Below are 14,923 nucleotides of genomic sequence, written 5' to 3'. Positions count from 1 at the left end.
GACATTGGCATTGGCACTGGTAAGCGCCAACAGCCAACAGGCGTAGGTATTTTGAATGGTTGAAGAGGAGCAGCAGTGTGTGTGTGTTTGTGTATGTGTAGAGCTAGCGGAAGTAGCGGAAGTAAAGCAGCAGATACTTGGGTAGCAAGAATTGAATCTTACAAAATAGCAGTAAAGTTAAGCGGCGGCACCACCAACACAACCATCATTATGAGCAGCAATGCACTTCCAGAATTCCTGGTCTGCCTCATAGCAGTCATTGCGACCGCAACCAAGCGCATTGAACTCTAAGCAAGTAAAAAATGCCTGCAACTACAATGGGTATAGTCAAAAAGGAAACAGGAAATGCATAAAGCAAATGCCGCAGAGCAAGCAAATACAAGCGGCAAGCCTGCCCACACCGCGCACCCCCCCTCCCCCCACTGAACGTTCATCCTTGTCCAATGATGATTACTCGCTCGACGACGACAGGAAGATGTGATGTGATGCACAGTGTACAAAGCTTACGGAATGTAGAATGGCATGCCATGTAATTTAATACTCACCCGCACATTGAACGAGACACCCTGCTCCATGATCAGCTCATCGGGATAAGTGCAACCATCGTTTGCACCACCTCCGTTGGCCTCACAGCCATTGCGTGGCATTTTTGCGGTCTTTGCTTGTATACAGTTATGCGTTTTATATGAATTTGTTATATTCAGGCGTTGCTGCTGCAAAATTTCACATCAACGGTTTGCATTTACAAAAGACTTTGCGTCTTGCCTGGATGCTGAAAAGGAGTGCAAAAAGAGAGAACGTAAATAATAATTTGAAATGCACGTATTATTATTGGGAATTGAAGTATGCTGAATAAATATGTATTTTTGTAAAGAAATATTTAATTTAATTTGAAATTTTCTAACAGCGATCAATCTACAGCTAAGCTGGCTGACCACTTTGTGCTTGTCAAGCGTAGGATGAGATAAAACACCTGGATTCGCTACTCGGTATTTGCAAGCCAATTAAAGGAAATTAAGCTGGTTCCCACAAAGAAGCAACGGAAATGGGTCTGGTGGTGAACGAGTACAAAGGAAAGTAACTCCTGTCATGAAAAAACAGTTGGCGCATTCGCGCATCAGGCATCCACGTCACTTATAGAGGATGTTGGAAGTCTATCACACCGACAATTCGGATTCCGGAAAGTGCGTTTAACCACATACTACTGTAAAAACGGCAAAAAGTAAGGTGAATTTATTTGTCAAACTTCGCGGGATTAAAATTTCGCTCTAGTTATTTTTTTCATGAGTTGGCAGCACTGTTAATAACATCTGGACCAACTTTCACGTGAATCTCATTATCACTAATATTATATATTTACGCTTGTGTTTACCAAACGACCAAGAGTGCATTTTTCGATTTTTACAATGTCTGATTTGATTGAGCAGAGAAGTGCCATCAAATTTTGTTTGCGGAATGAAATTTCGGCTGCGGAAACGTTTAGCACGCAGAAGGCATTTGGTGATTCGACTATGTCGCAGAAAAATGTTTATAAGTGGTACAAAGACTTCAAAGAGGGTCGAGAACGTGTTGATGACTTGGAGCGCTCCGGACGACCATCCACGTCAACAGATGACCAACACGTCAATAAAGTGAAGGAGTAAGTGCTCAAAAATCGTCGGTTGACTGTTAAAGACCTTACTGATATGATCGGAATATCAGAAGGATCTGTGAAAACCATTTTGAAAGATCATTTGGGCCTACGAAAAGTCAAATCTCGTTTGGTACCGAAAGCTCTCAATTTCTTGGAAAAAAGTCGTCGCGTTGATGTGTGTGAAACAATGCTTTCAGACTATCAGGACAAGCTCAAATGCATCATTACGGGAGATGAGACTTGGATTTATGCTTACGACCCTGAAACAACCGACCAATCAAGCGAATATCGTGCTAAAGGCGAGGCCAGACCGAAAAGAGCACGTCAAAGTCGTTCAAAAATAAAGGTCATGATGACAGTTTTTTTCGATTTTCGTGGTGTGGTGCACTATGAATTCCTTCCACCTGGCCAAACTGTTAATAAGGAATATTATTTGAGCGTTATGCGTCGTTTACCTGAAGCAATTCGTCTAAAAAGACCAGAGTTATGGGCCAACATCTCTTGGTTTTTGCATCACGATAATGCACCGTCTCACACTGCACTCGTTCTTCGTGACCATTTCGCCAAAAATTCCACGCATATCGTTCCGCAACCACCGTATTCGCCTGATTTGGCTCCGTGTGACTTCTGGCTATTCCCAAAACTCAAGAGACCACTCCGGGGAACGGGTTTCGAGTCGATTGAGGAGATAAAAGCTGAATCGAAGAAGGTGCTGATGGCTATACCGGAAATGGACTATTTGACATGTCTCGGGGATTGGAAAAATCGTTGGCATGAGTGTATTTCATCGAGAGGGGATTATTTTGAAGGGAATGAAATTGATTTACAAGAATAAATAAAGATTTTTCATTTTACAACCAAATTCACCTTACTTTTTCCCCACAGTAGTAACCTGTATCTGCAGTCACAGCCATTGCGCAGAAGGCAATTGAATCTACTCGAAGACTATACGATAGCAAGGAGTACTGCCTAATTGTGACGCGGGATGTTAAGAACGCCTTCAATATGGCGAATTGGAGCAAACTTCTAATCGCGCTTGATAGTTTCCACATTCCAATGTACATTCGAGGATTGTCGCCAGTTACTTTTCTGACAGAACCCTGTGCTAAAAAACCGATGCTGGTGTAAAGGAGCACAAAATAACTGGCGGAGTTCCAAAAGGCGCAGTCCTAGGCGCCTTGTTATGGAACATTATGCACGATGGAGTTTTGCGCCTCAATCTCCCTCTAGGGTCACAAATTGTAGAATTTGCTGACGACATTGCTGTTGTGTGTTACTCCGTCAAGCCAAGGAAATATGTAACCAAGCTGTCGCCAAGGTAAAGGAATGATTGTGCAACAGGGGTCTAACTCTTGCGGACCATAAAACTTAAGCAGTACTAATTAGCAGCAGGAAGATTGTGGAGTTGGCCAATATAATGGTGGGCCATCATGGCATAGAATCGAAGCCATTCATTAAGTACCTGGGCCTAATTATTGACCGTAGGTTTAATTTCAAAGAGCACTTGTCGTACGTGAGCACCAGGGCAGCAGAAGCAGTAACTGCGCTAACGCGATTCATGATGAACTTCGGAGGTCCTAGGCAAAACTGCAGGAGACTACTTAACACTGTTGTCTCATCGATTTTGCTGTATGCAGCTCCAGCATGGGCGGAAGCCACAAATTACAACTCATATGTTGAATGTATGAAATCAGTCTACCGATTGAGCGCCCTCAGAGTGTGATTCCCATAATTTCCAAATGGGTTAACTCATAACATGGACGGTTAGACTGCTATCTGATCCAAATACTGACACGATATGGGTGCTTATTTAAATAGGTTTAAGCACGAAGACGACCCGTACTGTTCTTATTGTGCACCAACTGCAGAATACGCTGATCATGTGTTGTTTGTCTGTCCACGATTTGCGTTCGAAAGGGAAAAGCTAAGCACTGGGATGGGGAAGCCAATTAGGGCTGATAACCTAGTGGATATAATGATTGAGTCAGAAGAACTTTGGACCGCTGTATGTAATATGGCAAATATAGTAATCTTCAAACTGCGTCGCTCTGAACAACTGCGCAGATCTTCATGAAGAGGCAATAGGCCGCTTCCCCTCCCGTGAAGTACTACTTAACGGTTGTCCCGCGGGAGGGAAAGGGAGCTGGGGTGGGTGAGCTGAAAGGCGAGTCTCTGCTCTTTGCCACCTCCATAAAAAAAAATATAAAAAATCCCATGTCACGATGTTGTAAGAGACTTCGTCTATCGAGGAACCAGCATTAACACCGATAACAATATCAGCCTTCAAATCCAACGGAGAATCGCTCTTTCCAACTCGACGAACAAAACTAACACTCTACAAGGCTCTCATCATGCCCGTCCTTACGTATGGCGCAGAAGTTGAGACGATGACAATATCCGATGAGGCGTCCCTTGAAGTGTTTGAAAGATTCAGAAGAAGAGGCATCCTCTGCGTTAAGGGGGTATTCTAGTCTAGAAATTTGAAAAAATCGAAAATTTTTTTTTTCAAAATTCGATAGTCTAGGTATTCAAAAATATCTCCCTAAAAGGATTTTGCAAAATTCGAATTATTTTCGAAATTACAACTATTTTAGTGACGCGACAGCTAGACTGGTTGGAGCGGACGGCGAAATTCAAACGCGTTTTTCTCAAAACTCCTTTTGCTGAGGTGGTTGACACGATATCTGAAGTTCTATCTGACCGATCCCTTTGAAATTTGGTGAGAATCTTTTTCATACATCTCTTTATCACTGGAGCATTGGATTTTGAAAAATTTTAATTTGAAGTATTTTTAAAAAATTCGTAAAGGTCAAAAAACAGGGGTAAAAAAAAATTTTTTTTTTCAAGTAGGCGCCATTTTGTGAATTTTTATTTTTTTTTTTTCGGCCGAGGCTCAAGATGTAGCGACATCTTTACTAATTAAGAATTTTCTTTGTTTGTTCGATTTAGATCACTACAAGGGTTGGAATCATGTCAACCAGGGAGCACTGTTTGACTAGCAACCCCTACTTCACCGACCTGTCACTGGATGAATTTTTGACTTTTTTTTTTTTTTAATTTTTTTTATATACCTTAAACATCAATAAATATTATATAAAAAAATGGATAGTAAAAATGTTTTTAATTTTTCTTTTATCCTAGTTTGAAAAATACCCAAAAAGTAGGGCTCTAGACCAGAATACCCCCTTAAAAATATCAGGTGGAGAAGGACTTGGACTGTGTCCATCTAGCGCGAGTTAGCACAAGAACGAAACGACTTTATTAAACTCTGCCGAAATCGCGTAAGGTTATCGAGCCAATCAAGAAGAAAAAGAAGAAGAAGAAGCTGGTTCCCACACAAATGGGAATAACACTGATCCAACGGTATGAAATAAAGTTATAGGAATTCCTTGATTTGTAGTTAGTAGCGCGTTCTGAAAGGATTCGACTAATTATATTCAAAAACAGATACAATTTTTTAGAACTTTCCTAAATTTTGTATGAAGTTTGATTTATGTACATACATACACAACCTCCAAGGTAGCCATGAAATGCCGCACATCTCTTAACGAGATGACTGAGTCATTTCACCTAAAGGTAACATGGGTTCCTGACCATCGCGACATTGAGGGTAACTGTAGAGCCAATGAACTAGCGAGACTCGGCACTAAATTGTCTGATGAGTACATAGATAATGACATAGGGATATCCTTACAAACATGTAAGCTACTCATCCTTGAAGAAATTGTAAAGAAAGCAAACGAAAGATGGCGTAATGAAGCCACCTGCAAAATCGTCCGTCAACTGTGGCCGACTCTAAATGTTAAACGCACAGAATCTCTGCTAAGCCAAAATAAACACAGTCTTAGCACATTGATCTCAGTCATAATGGGGCACTGCCTAATAGGTAGACACGCCCAAAGGATGGGTGTGCAAACACATGACTTCTGTAGAAGTTGTCTAGATGAGGACGAGGAAGAGACAATCTCGCACTTACTGTGCCACTGCCCTGCTCTATCCAGACGCAGGTTTACTATTCTGGGTAGACAATTTTTTAATGAGTTAGAAGATCTCAGTTCTACAGAAATCAGAGATATTTTAAAATTTTTGAAAAGCACACACTGGTTTTAGGAGAGATAGGGACAAGCTCCCCACGCGGCATCACAATAGGCTATGAGCCTGAGTGTGTCCCACAGGACAACCGCTTCAACCTAACCTAACCTCCACATCGAGTGAGGAAAATCTTTATTTTGACCTTTACGCGTTTCATTGCTTGTCTATTAACATACTGCAGCTGCCTATTCACAAGTGTCAAATATGATTGAGGTACGAAGTCATTGGCAAAAATTATAAATCTTCCGATAGAGTGATTAATTTTGCGCCACCTCGCATATAATAAGATAGTCTAGTCCATTTAACCCATTTCAGAACTTGATTTCGTTAAATTTTCGCCACTTTTGAGGGGTTTCTGGCTCATAGTGCAACGGTCGGTTCCTGATTTCATGAGAAGAGCGCCAGTGTGACATTAAGGGGTTAGGGGCAGTCAGAATTTTCAAAAAATTGGATTTCTTTTTGCATTTTCTTAATTATATTAATATTATTTTAAAAATATTGTGTGAAAATTTGAAGTGAATCCGACAAATACTTTTCGAGTCATTCAGCAATTAACAAAGAGCGCTCTGGCGCTCCGGAGCGTTTGAGAGCAAGCAACATCGATAGCAAAACTTTAAATGCGTTTTTCTCAAAACTATGTTTTTTAAATTGGTGATCGCGATAACTTAAAAACCGCTTGGTTAATTTCAATAAAATTTATACTGCTTTTGAAAAACATAAAAAACTGGTTAAAAGATTTTTTTTTCAGAAATTTCGATTTTTTTTAACAATTAATTGTCAGTCTTTTCTCGAAAATCTGAAAAATATTTCCTGAGGCCTCCATATTGTTGATTTTGAAAAAAAGCTTCGATCAGGCGCAAGATTATCTATTAATAAAACTAATTTCTCTTGTCCGCTTGATTTTAGGTAAACGGGCTCCACACAAACATCTATAACTTTTACAATTATTATTATTTTTGTTTTAATTTTGCTGAAATCAAGTCGAAACATGATGTATTAATGCTACGTTTTTATTTTTTAAGAACAAAGCAATTGACTAGCAAAAACAAGTTATTGAAATTCATAATTTTTTCGGGCCTCTGACTACCCCTAACCCCTTAATTGCTTTCCTGCAGGGAATATAGCATTAATACTCGCATGCCTACATAACACAAGCGAGCAGATTTAGATTAGTACACAGATAGATTCCTCATGATTTTCCTAATCCATTAAGCATTACAAATATTTTGCATTTTCCAGAAATATTTTGCACATTTTTATTCATATAATTAATTCCTATTATGAAACTCAGATGGCATAAATGATAATTCTACTCAGTACTCGGAAAATAATATCCGCGCGGAATAAAAATTTATTTTTATGCTCGTTGCCACAGGTAAAGAAATAATACAACCGAAGCCCAATGCAAAAGTAGGAGTGTTTGAAGCGCGTGTGCAATGTAAGGTGAAACCTACCTGAGTGTGCAAGAGCAGAGGTTGGTTATTTTGTTTGTTGGACGAGCGTCAATGGAAACTCTAGCACTACTATCACACAATCATATACACAATCCCATGCATACATACGTCATGCTTGTAAGCTTAAACAAATGTAACCAAAAGCAAAGGATTGTGAAAAAAACAAACAGCCAAACGTAGTGTTCAGTTACAAAAGCATCTGTATGTACGTGCACACATACATACACATACAAACAGTGTGCAATATTAATTATTGTATAATTAATTAATTAAAAATACACAACCGACTACGGATGACTGCAGCATAAAAATTACTCGTGTCCACTAATGGATGCATACATATATACGTATGTATGTACATTTGTGATAAACAATGGCGGTCAACGAATTGCTGAGGCGCGGTATGTAGGCCGGAAAAACAAACACGAAACGGTATGAAAACAATGAATGAATGACGATGTTGGCGCTGAATAGGCACTCCAGGGCGGCCGCTCTCAACTGTTTACAGTGCAAACAAAGAGTGAGTGAAAAGTAAAAGTAAAAGAAAAGAATTTTGCGTTAATTACAACACCACCCAAACCCAAAGGCTGGTGATTTTAATTTTTAATTTTGCAACTGTGCCCTCGGCAATTACTCACTCTCATCTACTTACTGATAACACTGTGGTACAAAAAAAAAAGTTGCAAAAAAACTTTGGATCGGACATGGTGAGGGTTGTAGCTTATGAAAAACTGAAAATATGAGCTATATTTGACTGTAATTGAATTAAAATTAATAGAGTTGTGCGAGTTTTAAGATTTTTTGTTTTTTTTTTTACTAATTTGGAATGTTGGTATAGCTTACGCTAAATGGGAATAAGGACGTGTTTTGATGCGTTATTATAGATACGTAATATTTATTGGAGTATATATGAATACATAAGAGTACACTGTACTGCATACAACAGAACTGGTTAGAACTTACGAAAATATCTGACATATTATAGCACATTTTTTTCAATAGAAATATGGAAAAGCTCCCAAGTGTGCCAAAGTTCACACTGTACATTGATTAACAAAAGAAGTTTGTTATTATAATTTAACCTTATTAAAACGTCAAAGTTTTATTGTTTGTTTCATTGAAATTCAAAAGATATAAATCAAAACGTTGCCAGAAAAGTCAAATTTCTCAATATTCTCCGATGATATGGCATCATCAGCCTTATCATAAACCAGATGATTGTTATTTTTGTAAAACGGACGTAAACGGTCATCATTATAAAACTCGAAAGCACATAAAGTATGCTGATGTTGCAACTGTTAAGAACCCCGTAGTCTTGGACGATATGATTGACTCAACTGCAGGTCATGAACTGAAGGAAGTTCAACTCATTGCTGATGATGATCAAACTGATAACAATAAACCTGATGATGAAGAGTACTTTCCGTCTGGTTCTAAGTTTTCAGAACGAGACATTGTATCAAATTCAGATTTTCAGGATCTTTCTCGTGATTTACTTCTATCGGGAAGACAATCTGAAACGCTCGCTTCTCGATTTAAACAATGGAATTTAGTTGATGACGACTTCAGATGAATGATGATGATCGAATTCTTACAGAGAAGTATTCAAAACTGATGAAGAGAATGACACATGTACCGTACCATACTAAACTCCAAAGGGCCGTTTCCAATGCATTTTTAAGTTTGGAACCAGTGCCGTTGTGTACTGCACCGTACCATACCGTACAGTGCTGCACTACACAATACTCCAATAAATATTATGCGTTTATAATGACACTTGTTATTATTTTCATGCTTCGAAACGCATACCAAATCTCGTAGTAAAAAAAGAAAAAATCTTAAAACCCACACAACTCTATTAATTTTAATTCAATTACAGTCAAATATAGCTCATTCGACGCAAAATTAAATTTGCTATAACAGTAGTGTACTAAAAAAAATCCTCAATATCGGATAATATCGTAAAAATTATGTCAAAGTCGAAAAAATAGAGAAAAAATAAAAAAATTCCAAATACTTCCGTCTACAGTCTCGTCAGTTGTCATTTCAGAAAAAATGTTAACACACTGTCAAAAAGGCTTGTTTTTGTTCTTTCGAACTAAAAAAGCAAATTCGAAATCGGATGGAAATTGGCGAAGTTAGGAGTGATTGTTCATATCAACCTACTGAAAAACGGTTTTATGGCCATAAAATGAGATTTTGGGGGTGTATTGGAAATTTCAACTATACCATTATTTTCAGTTTTTCATAAGCTACAACCCTCACCATGTCCGATCCAAAGTTTTTTTGCAACTTTTTTTTTTGTACCACAGTGTAATTTGTTGATTTGCCGTATGAGTGAGTAGTACTCATCGCACTCATTGGAATTTCTTAGGAAATGCGGGATATGTAAATGCAAGTATTTATGCGCAACTATCGGAAGTGCTGGCGTTTGAGGTTACTTGTACGTTTATTTTTGCTTTTATGTTTGGATCATTAAAAAACATGAAGCAATAAATTACGAAGAGACATATAAATTAGTCCTAGATGGCAAGAATGATAGATTACGACAAGGTTTGGCCATCGCCTACCGAGGGGCGACCGCTAATAGAAACCACTTTTTGTATCATTTGGTATTTCATACACACAGTGACTCAGGACTCAGCGCTAGTGACTGGTAGTTACGCATTATTAAATATAAAAAACTATGCAATGCGATGTTACTTACATATGTAGTTGGTTTAATTTTTAGTTTTTGAAGTGAAAACTTCTTTAGAACCGTTGGGAGTGATTTGAGAAAAAGTGAAACGAAAAAAGCGACACTCTTGGCTACGAATATTACATATAAACGTAGCGACGAACTAAATAACTTTTAGGCCAGCGCCGACAGCATGGCGCGATAGCCGAGCGGCTAGCAATGTGAGCTTCCGATCCAAAGTTCTTGGTTCGAATCACAAGAAAAAAAAATTTTTTATACAGTTATTTTATTTTATTTTATGATATGTTTATGAGGAGCTTTTTTTCATGGCAGAAATACACTCGGTGTTTTGCCATTGCCTGCTGAGGGGTGAGCGCTATTAGAAAAATAGTTTTCCTTAATTTTGGTGTTTTCACCGAGATTCGAACTGACGTTCTCTCTGTGAATTCTGAATAGTAGTCACGCACCAACCCATTCGGCTACGGCGTTTGTTTAATTTTACTGATGCAAAAATGAGGAAAAATATATGAATAAAGTTTGCTTACTGTTTACACATTTTCCAAAGGTGACGGAGAACCAAAAAAAAAAGTCGATTTTCAAACAAATACGAGTGCATATGTGTAATTGTGTTAGAGTTTCGGTCACGCCCCAGCAAAACCTGCGTGCATATGTGTTTGTAACATTCAAAAAAATGTAATTGTGTTAGAGTTTCGGTCACGCAGGTTTTGCTGGGGACGCTCATAATAGCAACCGCGTGTGTATTTTTATATTCGTAAATATTTTCATTTTTAAATATTTACCGCAATTATGCCGAAAAATAATGCAGAAAAGTGTCGTGAATATCGACAGAAAAAAAAAATCAATAAATAGCATCACGGAATTCATTCACGAAAATTTAATAAAGTATACACCAGAAGTAGCGCGGATACTTAGAAAAGATTACAATAAAGTTCCAATGATTTTAAGTGGCGATTTTAACGTAAATTTTGCATTGGACACAGCGGTTCCTTTAATTGACGTTCTCAATACAACATTCAATTTAAAAATGTGTAACAATCGCACTGAATCGACAACACGATCAAAAACAACCATTGATGCGGTATTTCAAAGATATGTTGACAACATCGAAACCAAAGCATTTGTATCATATTTTAGCTATCATAAGCCACTCGTATCATTTGTTGAAATTGAAAACATTGAGGATGAATAATAATAAAATGAAGAAAATAAAATATGAACTTTATAGCAATATTATAATGAACCTATAATTATCCCGCTCCTAATGCTGCTTTCGTCTTATTCTCTCTCAGTTTGTTTTACGGAAGGTTTCACTTCTATCGCGTCTAACCGTTAGACTGGTATTTTTTTTTTTTTTGAGATTTCCCTAGTACTTTCCCGTTTACAATAGTCTCCTTTTTTACTTTGCAACACTATTAATCAGGTTACGTTTAGTTAAGCGATTTCAACTCAAACTGCAAGGTCCGGCACTCGAAGTAGCCAATTAAAAAGGCCATAAGTTTAGTTTGGAAAATTACGTTTAATTAATTCAAAGTAAAAAATATGTGAAAATAATACAAAATTAAGAATCAATTTACTTTTGCTCGATGTGAGCATCTTTTGCCTTGACTGTGGCCTTGAGACGGTTCAGAAACGAATCGCAAGCTGCCCGAATATGACTTGCAGGTATTTTGGTCCACTTGCGGACGATGGATTTTCTTAGCGCCTCGAGACTGGTAAATCTTTCAGTTCGGACCTTGCCCTCCAATATGGTCTAAAGAGAATAATCCATCGGATTCGCGTCTGGTGAATTTGTGAGCCTCTATGTGTACGTTATGAAGTTCGGAACGCTGTTTTTTAGCCATTCTGGGTTCACTCGAGCTTTGTGAGACGGTGCCGAATCCTGTTGAAACGTCCAATCTGCCACCGAATTGTTTGTCTGCCCACGGCTTCAAAGCAATCTCCAGAATACTTTCCCGATAATATTTCGCATTCACCTTGACGCCAGGCTCGATGAAAACGATGGGAGAGCGCCCACCTGCGGTTACAGCGGCACAATCATTACCTGTGCCGGGTGCTGCCTTCTGGTGGCCAATCGATGACTCAAATTCTCGTATAAACGGTCGGTCAAATAAATCCTATCCTCCCAAAACGACGTTACGAATTGCTCTATTCTAAAAACTTTCTCGTCAGAAAACACAATGTGCGGAAATTGACCGCTTTCGGCCAAGCGAAGCAACTCCTTCGCTCTCTCAAGCCTGACTTGTTGCTGCTTTGGTGTGAGATCATGCGCCTTTTGGATCTTGTAAGTCTTGACTTTGAGATCTTTTTTCAGTATACGCCGAATGCTATGGTCAGATATTTTCAGTTCTTTCGCCATTGAATGGGCACTTCGTTGGGGATTTCGCTCAAGTCGCTTCCTCACTTTTTGAACCATTTCATGTGACGTTGCAGTCTTTTGATGACCACCTCCATGACGTTTCGCGATATTACCAGCATCATTGTAACGAGTAATGGTGCGTTAAACAAAAACTTTATTTACTTTAAGGTGATGGAGCTCACAGACAATCGCTGGTTGTGGTTTTCCAGCCAAATATAATGCAATCACAGTATTACTGATTTTCTTTTTTCGCATTTACTCTCGGCAAAATGCTTTCGCGCGCTTGTAAATAATAACCTAGACTGACATTTAGCCAAATAATAGCCAGGTGATGCACGGGAACTATTCTTTTATTTGCCAACTTTCAAGAAAGTAGTTCAGTGATACCAAACAACTATGCAAAAAGCGAAGACCTCTGTATTGAAAAGCTATCTTATTCTAGTTAATGAACTGGTATTTGATGGAAGAAGGCATAGTACCTCGAGATTGGTGAAAAATGTACCAGTTGCATAAAGACCAATCAATGCAGGTTGTCTAGCTTAATACTTTTTCTATTCTCTTACAGAACTGTCTGGCGTAGGGATGGGACGAATCCTGCGTTTCACCATAACCTAACCTAACCTAACAGTTTAATTCACTATTAACTGGTTTTAATATTTTCATTGATTTATTTTTCTTTTTGTACTTCATCAAATCGTCCAGAACTGGTGATTTTCATTAACTGTTATAGAACTGATGCCGCTGGTCACACATTTGCCTTTGTCATCGACAGTGAGTAAACACACCCCCGCATTAAATTTACCACTGATTCACGTATGACGAAATCAGTCTGGCGCAGAATCAGATTCTATAACTCATTTTTGCTTAGTTGCCGCTCTTGCACGCCTTAGTCAGTCGGTTGTTACCGCCTGAACTTAAACTTAGCTGTTCAATAATTTATGGCACATCAGAACGATGCGATTCGGCTGTGATATTTTGTTTTCTTGTTTTTGCATCACATTTCCTCAATAGTAACATGAATAACATGCAGCTTCCAGCATTGGCACTCAATTCCAAGTAAAGAAGTTCACAAATCTTTTTCTTTTTGTCATACAATAGATAAACAATGGTAGGCCTATGAGAGGAGGCATGATGTCCCATTCAAGCAAAAGCATGTGGCGTGATCCTTCGCTTAACTTCTCTACCAATTTTGATTGTACTACTGTTTCCCACTGTATGGAATTCCTCTGTCAACTGTGAGCCCCCCTACAACCAAAAATATTTCCATTTTTCAAGCAAACCAACGAGTTTTTTCTGTCGCTTCAGTGATGGCGGATTACCAAACAATTAAAGGCAAGCAATCAATACGAACACGAAGCAAAGCGACAATTATGGGGACAGAAACCTGTAAAATTTCGAAAAATTTTTTTTTTGTTTTTTCATAAAATGTTAATATAATCCTTTAAAAATATGTCAAACAATTTTTAGAATGTAAATTTAAGTATTTCTCATATTATAAATCGTCAACCGTGACGACTCTATTCTTTGCGTTCGAGCGCTGGTAGAGGTATAGTTACGTTGTATTCAAACTTTATACGCGTTTTTCTTAAAACTGTATTTTTCGAATTGGCGTATACGATAACACGAAAAATTATTGACCGACTTCCTTGAAATTTTGCACACATCTTTTTTATGATATTACTTTTGATGTGAATTTATAAGCCTTCGAAAATTTGAAAAATAATTTTTGCGAAGCAAAAATAGTAGCAAAATTCGCCCCTAAATTCATTTTTTCTTTTGTATTCAGGTCACTGACGCCGGAGCTACAATGCCCGCCTATTGAGAAGCTCCGCTGCGACCTTCCTGGAAGAAATGATTGTACATCCGCCATTTTAAATGATGAAAATAAAATTTAAAAAAATTTTATGTTATTTTAATGTATAAGTAAACTGTTTGCCAATTTTGAAAAAATATATATATATTGACTTCTTCATTTTAAATAATTTTAATGAAAATCAGGGAAAATATGGCCGTTTACAGGTATCTGTCCCCTTATTGCGAGGTATTTTCCATATAACCAACATTATTCACTGCAATTATGAGCGTTAACGTAGCATAAAAGGGGTTAAAAAATATGGAAAGAATAATAATTTCAACATTAATTGAAGTTACAGGCATTGTTTTTGTTATATGTACATACATATGTAAGTGTACGCCGACGCAGCGCCTTCATTAGGCCACAGGTGACTAAAAAAGTAGCGAGAATTTCATTTTATTTGGATGTGAGGGGAAAGTACATGAGCCACATACTTATACATACATATGTATGTAAATGTACTGTATTTAATATTTTTTGTAACTTTAAAGCCATTACAGCAACAAAGTGTCGATAGAATGATGCATCGCCCTTTGTACGAATCTATGCGTAATCGCCCGCAATTAAATGCATGTTGCCAGTGCTGCGGTATGAGGGCGCTTTGATAAGTACGGCAACTAAGAAAGGAATGCATATTTTTTTCACATATTATTTGCTTTATTCCTTTTTTAGTTTAATACCAAGAGTGAAAACATGTTTAATTTTTGTGATTTTTTCCTGCCAAATATTAAATCAGCTGTTCATAAAACTTGCAATTTTTTACTGGGTTTGCGTTCATGTATTTTTTTATACAGGGTGGCGCACGAATCGTGCTACAAAAACAAAACGTAATAAC

At 37.9% G+C, this 14,923-nt stretch overlaps 1 protein-coding gene across 1 annotated transcript in view; it reads right to left on the bottom strand.

The window, feature by feature from the left end:
- Nucleotides 1–14,923, bottom strand: part of LOC129244594 (SHC-transforming protein 2) — a 63,600-nt gene that overhangs the window by 15,504 nt on the left and 33,173 nt on the right. The window contains exon 2 of the mRNA XM_054882315.1: nucleotides 546–772. Coding sequence (XP_054738290.1) covers nucleotides 546–647 — 102 coding nt within the window. The 5' untranslated portion in view covers nucleotides 648–772. The remainder of the gene's footprint in view (nucleotides 1–545; nucleotides 773–14,923) is intronic.

The sequence above is a fragment of the Anastrepha obliqua genome, chromosome 4 (assembly GCF_027943255.1).
Source record: "Anastrepha obliqua isolate idAnaObli1 chromosome 4, idAnaObli1_1.0, whole genome shotgun sequence".
Lineage (NCBI taxonomy): Eukaryota > Metazoa > Arthropoda > Insecta > Diptera > Tephritidae > Anastrepha > Anastrepha obliqua.
Note: the sequence above shows the minus strand (reverse complement) of the source record. Positions and strands in the feature narration are given on the sequence as shown.